At 36.0% G+C, this 15,998-nt stretch overlaps 1 protein-coding gene across 3 annotated transcripts in view; it reads left to right on the forward strand.

The window, feature by feature from the left end:
• Positions 1 to 7,029: 7,029 nt before the first annotated feature.
• Positions 7,030 to 15,998, forward strand: part of RAD50 (DNA repair-recombination protein (RAD50)) — a 134,885-nt gene continuing 125,916 nt past the window's right edge. For 2 of the 3 annotated variants that reach the window (XR_016083943.1, XM_010275775.3), the window contains exons 1-5: positions 7,031 to 7,294; positions 7,383 to 7,469; positions 7,581 to 7,748; positions 10,060 to 10,235; positions 14,083 to 14,197. Coding sequence is in view for 2 of the 3 variants with exons in the window: in XM_010275775.3 (XP_010274077.1) it covers positions 7,172 to 7,294; positions 7,383 to 7,469; positions 7,581 to 7,748; positions 10,060 to 10,235; positions 14,083 to 14,197 (669 nt within the window). In the remaining variant the exon portion in view is untranslated. Of the gene's footprint in view, positions 7,295 to 7,382; positions 7,470 to 7,580; positions 7,749 to 10,059; positions 10,236 to 14,082; positions 14,198 to 15,998 lie in introns of all 3 variants that reach the window. The other variant, XM_088900808.1, reaches the window with a different exon arrangement.

Raw genomic sequence — 15,998 nt, forward strand, 5'->3', positions numbered from 1 at the left:
AGGTGGTTTTGGGGTGATCCTATGGCTGAAAATGGAAGGAGAGGGCACCCAATATTATGTAGGTCTGAGATTTGGGTACCTAGAAATGGAGGGTGTAGATTAGAACATCTAGGGTTGAAGGGTTAAGATTAAAAGAATATGTTGTGCCATAAATTGAATGGTTGGGATATAGGATGGAGGGAGTGGTTGAGATTTAATGGTGAGAAGCTGAATGGTGAGGATTAGCAGAATAGGTGGCACCGTAGGGTTTAGAGAATACAAAGGAGAGCCATAAAATGGATGGTGGAGATTAGAATGAGTGGATGATGGAGATTTCATATATAGGTTGGCTTTGGTTAGCTAAGGAGGAAAAGATTAGGTTGAAAAGGCTCCCTTGGGTTTGCTAATGAGAGGGAAGCATGGTAATGCAGTAGGATGGGCGCCAACTTGGTTTAGCAAATAGGAAGCGCCCTCTTATTCTCAGTTCTTTACAAAAACACCCCCTCTCTCAGCTAGATTTCACACAAGTTTCCCAAAAACTGCATTTCAGCCATGAAAACTTCCTAATTTTCTACATAATTTGCATTGAGACTTTCATATGTCACATAATTGATTTTTAACTGGAAAAATTATGCACTTTGACTATTCTAAGGCCGAAAATACCCCTGAATTGTTGCTCTGAAGGCATCAAAATGTAGGGTTTTCACCCATCAATCTCTAAGGTCCAGGGCATAATTGGAAAATGGTTCGAATTCAATGTTTCAACCAAACACACATTGCATGTGCTTTGTGTCTAACCCTAGCAGCTGAGGCAAGGTGGTCCAACTTCTTTGGCAGCACTTCATTGTCAGCCTTGTCAATATAAACTCCCCAAGTCTATCAAACGGTTGAGAACATTCTAAACTAACACGAGTCTCATAAGTGTTCAATTTAAGGGGTAATTTCACAAAAACATACTATTATCAACATAAAACAATAATGCACTTTTATTCATTTACAATAAATGTATTTGTACATCAATCTGATTGGAGCTAAGGGCATACACTATCTAACACATCATACAATGAATAAATAAGTGAAGTTGTTTTGGAAAATACCCCACAAAATGGTAAACATACCTCACCAACAATTCAAAAGGAAATTTTGTATATTTCTTCTAAAAATGTGCAAAGTGCAATTCGCAAGGAAATTGGAGATGCAAAATTTTACTTAATCATTAATGAAGCTTGAGATGAATCTAGAATATAGCAAATGGTCATTATTGTGAGGTTTGTTGATAGAGATGGATATGTACAAGAAAGATTCTTAGATTTGGTACATGTTAAAGATGCAATTGCATCAACTCTTAAGGAAGAGATTTCATCTATTTTATCTCATCATAATCTCGATATTCAAAATATTCGAGGTTAAGAGTATGATGGAACTAGTAATTTGCGTGGAAAATGGAACGACTTACAAGCTAAATTTCTTAAAGATTGTCCTTATTCATATTACATGTACTGCTTAGTTAAAGATTGTATTCATTATACAATATTGTATTCATTATACTCATAGGTTTTTTGATTGTCTACAATGAGAAGGAAATTGCTGAAAGTTTCAAAGTAAACATGATTATTAATGCTTTCATTATATTCTCAGTCTTTCATGATAGAATATATTAATTAGTTAGATACCCAATTATGTATTTTATATTTGATAGATAATAGAATTCATTATTTTGATATTTAGAATCATGCATTAGATTTTTTTAGGATTCGTATTTAAGTAATTATATTGACTACCCCCTATAAAAAATACTGGCTCCGCCCCTGCCAACCCAATTTCTGGGTAATTTGAGTACTAAATTTCAATGAATGACATAATGGAACAATGTTACGAGGAAAAGTGTGAAGACTTGCACATTTAGATTGTATGATATTAGTGGTATCTCAGTGCACATGCATTAGTTGTGTTAACATACACTAGAGGCAAAGTTGAGGACTTATGCAATAAAGCCTTCCATAAGGCCACATATGTGAAAGTGTATAACCATTTTGTGCATGTTCTACTAAGACATAAGTATTAGTCAAATGTAGATCATCGCCCTATTAGACCCCTATTAGTGAAAAGAAGACCTTGTCGATTACTGGTCAGTAGAAGGAGATAATAAGATGAAGCAGGACCATCCTATTGTTCCCCACTATAGAGCAAGATGGTTAGATGCTCTATTTGTATTGGGTATCGTCATAACATAAGGCAATGCCGTGCTCCTTCCCCAATACCATTAATGGGTTAGGACATAGTAGTAAGTAATATCGTTGAGATATTACATATGCATAGGCCTAGTCTTGACTAGTTGAAATCAGACCACACTACAATGAGAAAAATTTATTGTAAGAAAGGGGTGCAACTCTCACCATCATCCAGAGCATACACGAAATCGCTTCTTCCTCCATGGCAGCTCCTAACCCATTAACATATGAAGTGGCTTCATCCTCCATGACATCTCCTAACCCATCAACATATGAAGTGGGTTTTTCCTTCAGAGCAGCTCATGTCATCATATTAGGTCTAACAGTGCAAGTAGAGGAAGGGTTGGAAATTGTATGAGGGGTGGCAAAAGGAGTTTGTTTGACATAAACATCCAAGAGCCTTTACCTAGTAGATAGGTTTCCTTAATCATCTAATTTTATATTATATACTAAAGGGACCTATGATGTAATGGTTGAATAACCCAACATGGGTGGTAGAGAAAGGTTGCATCATCCACACATTATAGTCCCCCAAGAAAATATGTTACCCCCTAGTTAATTTTAGTTAAATGTTATATTAAAGTTTAGACTATGTAGTAAGTAAAACACCTTATAATGTGTGCACGTCGAAGAATAATCCTACCAAGAAATTATATTTTTTTTAACCATGACTCAGAAGTGAAGAGCATTGGTTTCTTTAAGTTGTATATTGTTTATATACATTGAGTACATTTTAAAGTTGAAAGTCTTAATTGACCCATTTACTTTTTGGGCTCTTAAAGAACCCCAAATTAACTGTACCATTAACTTGAAGTAGTAAATTTGATGTTTCATATGACGAAGTGCCATGCAAAGGGTTTTGAACCTTTCTCCACAAATCATGTTAGTCCTTGTGCTACCTAGTAATGACTTTCTGTTCCATAAGCAGGAGCAAAATTCCCAAAACAAACACCTCAATTTCCCTCTTCGGGAACATGAATGTGAAGTTCAGTTCCCATAGCCCGACTATATAATGTGAGTTATATGTTGTAAATCAAGGCCATTTTCTTTTTTTTTTCTTCATTTTTTTCCTTTTCATTTTTATTTTTTTCGTAGTTGGAGCTATAGAAGTTTCTTTTTTCTCCATTTCTTAAATAAGAAAAATTTGCATTGTCTTTGGTATCAATTATATATGAGTACATATGCAATTTATGATTTTGTAATCGTTTCCTAGGAAAGGCATCCATATTTTTTCGTGGCCCTTATTTATTATTGTCATTGTAAAGTTGTTTAGTCTTTTCTTGATTTTGAAGAACTCATGGAGGACCTGCTCAAGTATATATGTTCTAGGAGTTGATGACTCCTTGATAGAAAATGAAGTGATTACTGCTTACAAATCCTTAGGTTTCTCATACTTCTTTTTCTTTCTTGTCTATTTTCCTTAGTAGATTTGTAACAAAAGAGACCATTGTTTATAAACCCTAACTCTTTTTGTTCCTAATGTAGCATATGGAATGTCACTCCTAAACTAATGTAGAATTAATTACATGGATATGGATATAATAAATGTTATTTTTTCTTCAAAAATATGATTATAATCCTAAAGTACAAGCATTAAAACATGTGAAACTACTTTATTGAGAACATGATAAAAAAGAAGTGGCAAGAGATATATTTGTTAGTGAAGATCCAAAAAAGGTGATAGGTAATAAAGTACTTGGTTATGAATGGGCGAAGGAAGGACTTCAATGTGACGCTTGTATGTAGCAAAATGATTTAATTAAATGTGTAAAAGTTTTATTTGTGGAATTAAACTTTTTTTTCCAAATTTACAATGGCTTTCATCTAATTTTTAAATGGAAATAATAAAATTTTAGCAACGGTTTTTTAAACCATTGTAAAACATGTCATTCAGCAACACTTTGTGCAACTGTTGATACAAAACAACATGACAATATAAATACTTTTTGCAATTGTTTTATCTAAAACTTTCGCTATTGCTAATTACTCATGTATTACACGTATTCTATAGTTACGATTTTGATTATGGTATTATCAACCTATGGCAACGGTTCAATATAAACCGTTTTAATAGATTATATAATTAACCACGAACAAACCCGTTGTTATATCAATTTGTAGCAATGGTACATAATAAAACCACTCCAATTAGCAATGGTTAAAATTGTTGCCATATGTATACTTTTTAGCCACAATGTATAATATCCATTGCTATAATTTTTAGACACATAAAAAAAAGCATTGCTAAATTCATCACATAGACCTCAGTCCTGTATCCTAGATCCATGACTCGAATGTGTATTTTAGATCCAGATCCCTGACCAAGATCTTAGAATCCACCACCCATATCCCTGATCCACGATTTAAATATAAATATAGTACCAAACCCAAACCTAGATTCGAATCCTAGATCCAAACACGTCCTAATCCCATATCCATGAAATAAAGCCAGATCTTATATCCTAGTTTCAGATCCCATATTCATGACCCAAATGCAAATTTTAGATCCAAATCCATGACCCATATCCTTGTCCAAGATCCTGAAATCTAAGGCCCATATTTGTGACCCATATACAATCTTAAATCCAACTAAACACCTAGATCTTATATCCTTTAGCCATATCTAGATCTAGACCTAGATCCAAATCATGCCTTAAATCCTAGATCCATGACCTAAACCCAACCTATGATTTGTGACCCATGCCTATCCCATGATTGTTACCCAAACCTATATTCTATATCCAAACCCAAACTCAAATCTAGATCCAAACCTAGATCCAAATCAAATCATAAACCCAAACCTAAATCCTAATATATACACAAATCCTAGATGCATGACCCATATCCCAAATCCAAGAGCATGACTTAATTTATACACGTTTACGTATTAGATTCTTGTCAGAACGATATATATTGACCAATATGGATTGATACGTTGCGATATTTTGAACCTTGAATTCAAGAGATAGACCCAATCTATAACCCTGACACAAACCCCAAGCCCAGGTCATAACCTATATCCAGACCACCAAGTTTACGCCCATACCTAGATCCAACCTATGATCCTAGCCTATATCAAGTCCAAACTCATACCAGTACCAGTTCACAAGCCATCATGACTAGGCCATCCCCCTTTTATCTAGTCAAAGCAACTCGACACCTATTCGAACTGATTTCATCCACCTAACTCATCAAACCCAAATTTCATCCAAGCCATCTTGAACACAACCCATAAACTTACAAAATACCAATCTCAAACCCAAATTTCATCCACCCATACCCCATGGAATCAAGCCCAATCCAAAACCAGCTTAGTTGTTACTTGGAAACCTAACCAAAGTTGGCTTTTCAATAGCACCAGTAGCCTTAATTCTTGATCACTTAAAATCCAACCCAACTTAAACCATCCACACCCCCATAATGAAATCTGACCCTATACAAATCCATCGGAACTTAATACACTTAACCATACTAAGCCCATTAGAACCATTTAGAATAAACCAAGCTCATCCAATCAAACCAATCAATCCAATCAAACCAATTCGAACCCAAAACCAAGCTCATCCAATCCACTTGAACCATTTAGAATAAACCGGATCATTCGAATTGGACCTATTCAACCCACTTGAACCAAGCCCAACTTATCCACTAAGCAACAACCCATGTAGGCCTATCGTTTTAAACTAAACCCAACTTGTCAAAACCAATTAGCACTCACTCTGCATAGGTTTAGCCTACCTTCCCACACCTTGGAGCCCAAATCAATTAGAAGCAAAAAATCAAGTCCATCCAATCTACTTGAACCTTTAGAATAAACCAGACCAACCCAAATTGGTAATATTCAATCCACTTGAACAAAGCCCAACCTACTCACTTAGAAACAACCCTAATAACAACAACAACAATACAACTGTAATTTAAAATTTTCATGTGCAATGCAAGTGCATATTTATTACGAATATTTAAGTTTATTTTTAATAATATTGTTATTTTTGCTAATTTCCAAATTTAATATGATATATCTAAAACTCAACTAAAGTAATTAATATAAAGAAAAAATTATCATGTACAACACGTGCTTAATTATTGCTATAAACATAAAAAAGAACCAAATAACTGAACGGTAAAAAAATGAACCAATCAACCGATTAACTGATTGATATCGGCTCGGTTTTATGGTTTTCCAAAAATAAAAAATGAATTCGGCTTAGAAAAGCCCGAATTCGATTAGTCAAACCATGAGCACCCTAAACCATTACAGATTAGGTATTCAAAATCCTATCATGCGAATATGACATCCTTTACGTGGGACTCAGGAACGTGTGTCGAATTGACGGATATTAAAAATTAATATTCAAATTTAAATCCAATTAAATATTCAAATATTCGATTCGATTCGACTTCAACTAATTAATTATTTTAGGTAATCAATAAATATTTTATTTATATAATTTAATTATTATATATATAAATTATACAAGACATTTAAATATTTTATATAAGAATTAAATAATTAATCGAATTCGGATATTTATCAAATCTAATCAGGTCATATTCAAATTTGATTAACTATGAATAAAATATTCAAATTTGACTGATTAAATATTCAAATTAATGGAATTGGATTCGATTATGTGAAATCTCGAATTCTAAATTGGATTTTCGAATACCGATGCACAATGGGATCCATTGTGGGGGTGGGCAGCTGATCCTGTCCCCTCAGGAACAAAAATTAATCCTGAGCCGGACTCCGGACAATTGATGATGCTCCCGCGCAGCAGAGTATCATAGAGAATATAAATCTCCAACCTCTAACCCGCCATTTCTACCTTCTCATGGCACTGTACACTCTTGAACAGTGGCACTGACACCGGCTTCCCAAATCCTTCGCCGGCGTTACCCTCCGGTTATGTTCATCCGCCCGCTCTGAACTGAAACAATCTGCTCCCAAAGCTGCAAAGATGAGCACCATAGATAAGATGTTAATCAAAGGCATCCGGAGTTTCGACCCGGAGAACAAGCATGTCATCACCTTCTTCAAACCTCTAACCCTAATCGTCGGTCCCAACGGGGCCGGAAAAACTGTAATAACCTCATAAATTCATTCCTTGGCCATTGTACTGGTGTTATATTCCTCATTCTGATATTCTTGTTGTCTCGTTTGGTTCACAGACCATTATTGAATGCTTGAAACTATCATGCACTGGCGAGTTACCTCCAAATGCAAGGTCTGGTCAGAGTTTCATTCATGACCCTAAGGTGTGGTGGGTTTGTGTTCTCTTCATTTTCTTCCAATTTCGTGTCTTAGAACGGTGTATTTGGTTATTTACATTTTTCTTTTTTTTTTTCCAATTTGGGTCGTGGTTGTAGGTTGAGGGGGAAACAGAAACGAAGGCACAGATAAAGCTTCGGTTCAAGACGGCAGCTGGAAAAGATGTTGTCTGTATAAGGTCGTTCCAATTGACGCAGAAGGCTTCGAAGATGGAGTACAAGGCGATTGAAAGTGTCTTGCAAACAATTAATCCTCACACTGGAGAGGTCACTGCAGTTTTGTTTGAACATTTGTAGAGTTATGCTGTTAGAATAGTGGCAGAAGTGCATATGCTAGATAATGAGTGGTAAAACTAGAAATAATAGGTTCGGAAATTAAGTACTAGGAAGGAAAGTAACATGCAGCAACTCCAATAGGTGATAAAATGAGAGAAAGTACTAGGAAGGAACGTAGGAGCAACTCCTAATGAGAGAAAGTAGATTGAAGTGGTTGATCACGTGCATAGAAGACCATCTATTTTGTTACTTAGTTGAAGGGACTAGAACTGCTAGGGGCAGACCGAAAAGGACTTGGATGATCCCACTAGTTGAAGGGGCTAGAACCACATATAATTTGATGATGGATATGACACTGAACAGAATGGAATGGGGAAACAGGATTCATGTAACTGATTCCATATAGTTGGGACTTGGGACAAGGCTTAGACAACGAGGATGATAGTTTAAACCAGAAAATTGTGCTCCTCTTCGAAACCTATATGCCATCTACCTGAATTCGTTTGGTATCTTCAACCCTTGAGTTTGATTCTATATCCATGTCTTATCCTCCATACTATCTTTCCTGTTATTATTTTGCCCCCTTTTTAATCAATAATGAAACCAATTTCTTAATGAAGAAATGATCAAGGTAAAAGGGGTGCACCCCAGAGATAAAGTTCCGCACAACGAACTGTCTGATTCAGAAATTGCACTACTATCTAGTATGTAGCCAAGCTATCTGCCAAAGAATTAGTGGGCACTGGCAGTCATCTGAATGGTCTGCCCACTATGGATAAAGGCTCTGGCATCTCTTATATTAAGACATACTGACCAAAGGCAATGGTGCCATCAATCATCCATAAGATAAACATCTCCCCTCTACTTCCCTTTGTCAAAAGATTAAGGAGAAAATAAGTTTAATGCAATAAGACCTTTTGAGGGCTGCATATGGTATTTGTTAGTCCTAATTTGTACTCGAGTGAGTTAAGAAATGGCACCAAATGGTGCCATCAATCATTTGGTGCCCTTCCCCACATGTCTGTTGCCTTTGCTTAAGAAATGGTGAGACGACGATTCATCTTTTGATTTATTGTCATTTTGCTTCTTATTTGTGGGATTGGTTTTCTTCTTTGTTTGGTTGCAGATGGAATCCCCACTCCCCGGGTGTGTTGAACCTTTTTGACTCTAGCTTCTTCCGACAACCAAGGAAAAGAGGTAGGGTAATGTGGAGAATAACAAGAACATCCATCCTTTGGTCAATTTGGGAGGAGAGAAACAATAGGATAGAAGTACAACATCTCTTCAAGGACTTCTCAGCTGATTTAATTAGAAATTGGAGTGTTATAGCTGTATCCTCTCCCACCTTCCCTGTGGTACAAGAAAGTTGGGTACCACCGCCTTAGTTCAGGGTGAAGTTAAACTTTGATGGAAGCTCCTTGGGTAATCCAAGTCAGTTGGGAGCTAGGGGTGTGTTCATAAATGAGGAAGGAATAGTCTTGGCCCTTTACTTAGGCCCAATTGGGATGGGAGATTCATTAAGGGGAGAAGTAATGGCCTTACTTCAAGGATTGAGACTGGCGAAACAATAGGGAATGCAACAATTAGAAGCAGAAGGAGACTCCAAGCTGGTAATAGGGTGGATGCAATTTGGAAACTTGGGAGTTTGGTCTCTTAGACAGCCTCTAAGAGAGATTATTAGCTTAGCAAGGGAGATTGGGGTGCGTTTTAAATGGGTAAGAAGGTCGTCAAATGGAATGGCTGTCACTTTAGCTAAGCAAGGAGCTACTAGGGAGACTTTGTTTTGGTCTTGTTTGTAAGATTTTGTTTTGATACTCCATCCATTTTGTGGGTGGTAAATCTGTAATCTTTTAAAATCATCAATGAAGTTATCCTTTCCTATAAGAAATATTATATATTAATAACAAAATTTGCTTAATTCAGATTTTTCAGTTAACCGAATTCCCAAACCAGAAAATAGAAACCGAAATTGAAGTTTTGTAAAACTGAATTAACCAAACTGAAGTAACCAAAAACCAAACCAAAAAACCGGAATCAAAATTTTTGGTTTGGTTTTAACTGAACAATGCTCATCCCTGGTGAATACTTATGCCTTATTAAGTGATTGTGGTTAGCCTTAGGCACCTACTGTGCTGATGAATACATGGAATTTATGGGGGTTGTCCAGAGCTTTTGAGTTCTTGTTGAAATTTGTTTGGGCATTTAGAGTGTGGGTTTATTGATCTGCTATGTGTAAATTGTCTCATCTATATATTAGCATTTACTTAAGTTTTATTTCTCCTTGTTTATGGCTGAAGTGCAGAAAGTTTGCCTCAGTTATAGATGTGCTGATATGGATAGGGAAATTCCTGCTCTAATGGGTGTCTCAAAGGCTATATTAGAAAATGTTATATTTGTACACCAAGATGAGGCCAACTGGCCATTGCAAGATCCTTCGACATTAAAAAAGAAGTTTGATGACATCTTCTCTGCTACTCGGTAATCCCCTATATTATCTTCACTCATAAGTATCTGTTGTTGCACTTTGAATTGAGATAAAGTTTATTGCCATTCTGCATATTTTTAATGGTCCAGGTGAAATTAAAGTTTTTTTTTTTTTTGTAATGATACCTTCATTACAAAAAACGTGCTATTGTAATGAAGGTATTGGAGCTGATTTATATAATTATCAGTTCTACAAGAAACTGTACATATAAAGAAAAAACATGCTATTGTCCCCAACAATCGTGAAAGGAGAATAGTGAGGTCCACAAAGTAATCTTTACTCACTCCACCCCTTGATTATAAGAGAAACTCTTAAAAATTGGTCGTGCAAATGGCCTAGCACCATGGTTCAAAGTATAGATACGCCCTTGTGTATCGGCAGAGGTGTCACGATACGTAGAAACACATGCTTTTATATTTTTTTAGTTTTTTTTTTCAAAATATGGTTTTTGGGGAATTATTTATGCATATCTTTTTTATTAAAAAAGAGAGGGATCCTGAAGGTGTATCGGAACCCCAAAGATACGATATGATATGCCTGATATGGGGCGTATCATATAAAAAATTTGAACCTTGCCTAGCACAAGACCATTTCCAATAAAAAAAGGCCTAGCACAAGAAAAAAGGAAATATTTTTCTATAGATGTGACCCTGGGAAAGAACTAGTTGGTGTAACTCATCTCATTGTGAAGGTTCTATAAAGTGCATGCATACCTTTGAGTTGAAAGAGCATTGTCACATTAGTTGGAATTCATTTTACAATTGGATACCTACTAGTTAATGACCCAGTACTCAGTACAGGAAAGCTTGTATATAGTTTTTTGTTTGAGACCTGAGACCTACTATTCAAGTGGCATGTCTTGAAGCATTTAGTCTGAGTTCTTTATTTGATTTAGGACACTGAATTATGTTTAATTTGTAATTGGATAGCCCGCTTGATCTTTAAGAATGGAACCCACATCAATTTAATGTCTTGAAAGCATTAATGCTGGGTTTTTTTAGCAAACTAAAATTAGATTTGATTTGTTATTAAAGGATATGAGCTAACTTTCCAACTTGAATTAGGAAGCAACATGATTTGAGAGCTAGAGTGGGACACACCCTTTGCATATATTTTGAATTGAAATTTATTTACTCCTTTTTATGAATGGGAGGCTATTAGGGCTGTAAATGGACTTTGAAAGTTCGAAATGCAAATTATTTCGCATTCAGATAATCTATTTACATAATTGGATTGGATTTGTATTTTAGAACCTGCTTCCATTTAATAATTAGATTGGATGTAGATTCAACTCTATCTGATCCAATTAATATATGGTATTATATAGTTGAGTATGCATAAATGATATATATTTGTAATTATATACAATTTATAACTAATAAATTTGATAATTCATTTTTACATAAATTTATTATATAAGTTCAAAAGTAATTTGTCTTTAACTTTTTTTAATAAAATTTTCTTTATTTTAAAGACAACAAAGGAGATTTGGATTAGATCCAAATCCAATCTGAGTTCAGTAGTATCCAAATCTAATCTGAGACCCCTAGATCCGATTGGATTCAGATGTAGATGGATGCAATCCAAATCTGACTTGATTATATGTATTATATTGATATGTGTTTAGATGGAAAATGTGGAATGTTAACTTGATTACTTGGAAGATTAAGTGTGACAGGAAGTGGAATTGCATTAAGGCATAAAAAATTTTGATATGCTTACCAAGTTAACTTTGCATGTTTCTTGGGGGCAATTTGATAATGGATGAAGTTGTCGAATTGAACGACATTGCTTTGTATTTTAATTGATAAAATAATTAAATAATAAACTATTTACGGTATATTAATTTATCCTCAGCTTATTCACTAAAGCACAAAGTGTTGGAGTAAACAGTTGTAATCTGTTTTTGGTTTTGATTGTGTGGAGAGGTCACAGCTCGTGCCTCTCCATAAGACACTTGTACCTGATTTTATCCATATTCTAATGAAATTAATTCATCTTACGAAAAAAAAAACACCTCCAGAACAAAAACAAGAGCAATCCCAAGAAACCAACCCCTGTAGGCTTCGAAATAATAACCCTCCAACCCCAAGATAAGATGAAGGAACACTCATCCCTGAACAATCGCTGACCAGCTTACCCTCAATAATCAACCCTACATCTAATGAAATGGTCCTACGCCCTACAAACACAAAACTGTAGTATTGCCCAACACTTGCCCCATTACTCAGCAGCTTCAGTGGCTGCATCACAAACCTCTTTCTTATTAGGTCCAACCCCAAATAACCCCCCCCTCAATCTAGTGAAGATTTTTGATGCATGAACAGTTCAAACATTTTTCTTACTCCTGAACCTTCTAATTGTATTAGAGATATTCATGGGGGTCTTCAAATCCTTGAATCTGTCATTGATTATTTCTAACTCTAAGACCACATTCTTCTCAAAAAATTGGTCTACCACCAACTCACAATTCTCTTTTGGACCATCCCCAACTTTTTCAACAGACCTTGAATCATTTTTTATGTCAAGATCTTTGATGTTATTGCCAATCTCCCAGATAACTTTTTTGTCCTTGTATATTGAAGGTATACAATATTTCTCCTCCAATTCCTTAAGGCTATGTTTGGTTTGAAGGAAAAGGTAGCCTTCCTTTCCCTACTTTTTCCTTCAAACCAAACACAGCATAAAAGTCTTCCCTGTTTCTCCCTCTTGAGAAAAAATTAGCCCAGGGTTTTACCTCACCTCCATCTCTTTATTCACCACCATCTCCAAATTGTTTGACCTTCCTAATTCAGGGACTTCATCAATTATGACTCCTCGTTTGATTCCAAGTCCTTTTTCTGATTCAGATTCAGACACCTTGTCTTCATGCAAAGGTTTGGTTCTGCAACTCCCTTTTCTCCACTACACCTTGGAACAAGAAATCTCACATCCTTCCTTTTCTCTTTCTCCTTTCCCACTTTGATAATTTTCTTTCTTAACCTCTGCATCCTCTGAATAGTTCTTACCATTTCCAGTTTCTACCCTAATATCTGAACCATAAGTTGTATCATCAATATCAACTTCCCCCCAGTTCTCCTTTTCAGCTCCCTTACCACCAGCTCCATAACCTTTTTTTTTAAAGAGTAAAGAAGAAAAAAATTATTAAAAGGAAAAAACAGGTACGTTCTGATCAGGTGTCAAGATGACACCCCACAACAAAGAGAAAACATACATCAAAAACTTCAGTCCAGACTCAAGTGATTCACATTACAAGTTTGGATCTCAAGAATGTCTCAAAAAATCTCAGCAAAGTCTGAAGGGCTGATTTGCTCAAATTCTTCAAAGGAGATGACCCAACTTGTGATGAGTTTGCCTACCAAAGCTACAATCACTTAAATACTTCTTTCCTTTCCCTCGAAGAGCCTCCTATTCCTTTCCCACCACAGAGACCAGCAAACTGCAAAAGGGAATGCAGCTCCAGACAATTTTAGCTTTCATACTTCCTCTGAACTTTGGCCAGGTAGAGAAAATCTCTGCTGATGTTGATGGCTGGAAGATGGGGGTCCCAAAGAGGAAGGAGTAGAATCTCCAGATGAAATTCATTAACTGGCAGGAGAACAGATGGAAAATAGTTTCCTCATCTGACTTACACATATAGCAATAGTTATCCAGACTGATTCCTCTACTTTGAAGCGAATTCTGTATTTATGTTGCGGTATCTTCTCATTTCATTAAGGAATTCTGGCTGATGTTTCTGATTGAAAAAAATTCCATGTCCATAAGTTTTATAAGCATATTTACTGCATAACTTTAGTTTCTATTGCTTGGTTTAAAATTTTGTTCATACTTATTTATCAGGTATACAAAAGCTTTGGAGGTCATAAAAAAGCTTCACAAGGATCAGGCTCAGGAGATAAAGACATATAAGCTGAAGTTGGAAAATCTTCAATCCTTGAAAGATGATGCATACAAGGTAATTGGTTTAGTACTTTCTTATGGCATCATGTTTTGATGGTTCAGATAAAGTCTGTTCAGAGAGAGAGAGAGAGAGAGAGGAGAAATCTGTCGAACTAGAGAGTCTCAACCTCTCCCAGTCGACCATAACAATTTATTGTATCAATTAAGGATACAAAGTCATTTATAACCCTATTTAAGTATGGGACAAGTAATTTAAAACAAAACAGAATTGACAAGTCACTACTTAAAGTATAATGAAAAGTCTAAGTTATCCCAACTCAACCGACTCTAACACTCCCCCTCAAGCTGGAGAATATATGTCATATAATCCCAACTTGTTATATATATAGTTCACTCTCCTTGAACTCAAACCTTTTGTGAACAAGTTTGCCCATTGATCACCCTAACTCACATGCTCTGTGCTTATTTCTCTAGTAAGGACTTTCTCCCTTACAAAATGGCAATCAACCTTTATGTGTTTTGTCTTCTCTTGAAAAATTGGATTTGATGAGATGTGGATTGCGGCTTGGTTGTCATAGTACAATCTCATAGTTTTGCTCATTGAGAATCCAACTTCCTGCAGAAGATTTTTTAACTATACTAATTCACATGTGGTGTGTGCCATGACCCTGCAAGAAACGTGCAATAACCTGTAGTGGATATCTTGTTAGACGCCGAGCTTGCCCATTCTACATATGTATACCCAACTATCTCAAGACTTCCTCCTGGCTTGTACAACAACCCATGACTTGGAGCTCCCTTCAAGTACCTCACAATTCTAAGAACCGCATCCCAATGAGGTACTTGGGGATTTTGCATAAATTGGCTCACTACACTGATGACAAAGGAGATATCTGGTCTAGTAATGGTTAGGTAGTTTAGATTCCCCACTAACCACCTATATCTTCCAGGATTATCAAACATTTCACCTGTATCACTATTCAACTTAGCATTTGGTTCCATGGGTGTTTCAGCTGGTTTAGCACCTAACAGTCTTGTTTCTTCCAATAAATCAAGAACATATTTTCTTTGGCACAAATTTATACCTTGTTTCGACCTAGTAAGTTCCATACCCAAGAAATACTTCAACTTCTCAAGATCTTTTGTTTGGAAATGGTCTTGCATAAACACTTTTAGCTTGTCAATCCCTTGTCTGTCACTACCAATTATGACTATATCATCCATACAAACCACTAATAGCTGGACACTGACTGGTCGACCTAACATTGTTTCATTCCAAAATCTTTCACCACTTTACTGAACTTCCCAAACCAAGCATGAGGGGACTATTTCAGCCCATTAATTGCTTTCTTGAGTTTACACACCTTACCATATAATTTAGAGTAACTCTTAGCAACCTATTGGGCTTTCAGCCATTCCACACTACCATCTGGTAAATATTTAATAGTATACATCCATTTACAACCAAGAACATGCTTACATGGAGGGAGAGTGGTGAATGCCCACATGTAATTGTGTTGAAGAGCGGAGAGTTCCTCCTCCATTGCTTGACGCCACCCAGTTGAAGTGTTATACAGTTTTGCCCTTAGCTCCAATCAGATTGATGTATCTTTTGACATTTATTGTAAATGAATAAAGTACATAATTGATTCATGTCATTGTGGGGTGTTTCTGTGTAATACCCATAAACTGGACACTTATGAGACTCGCGTTAGTTTAGAATCTTCCAGCCGTTGGATAGATCTGGGGAGATTTATCCTGCCAAAGCTGCCACTGATGTACCGCCAAGTTGGTTGGGGTGGCTTGTCTCAGCTGACAGGGTGAGACCTGAGGTATATGCAATGTGGGTTTTCTTG

This window comes from Nelumbo nucifera, chromosome 3 (genome assembly GCF_055504915.1).
Source record: "Nelumbo nucifera cultivar China Antique chromosome 3, China Antique-T2T, whole genome shotgun sequence".
Taxonomy (NCBI): Eukaryota; Viridiplantae; Streptophyta; class Magnoliopsida; order Proteales; family Nelumbonaceae; genus Nelumbo; species Nelumbo nucifera.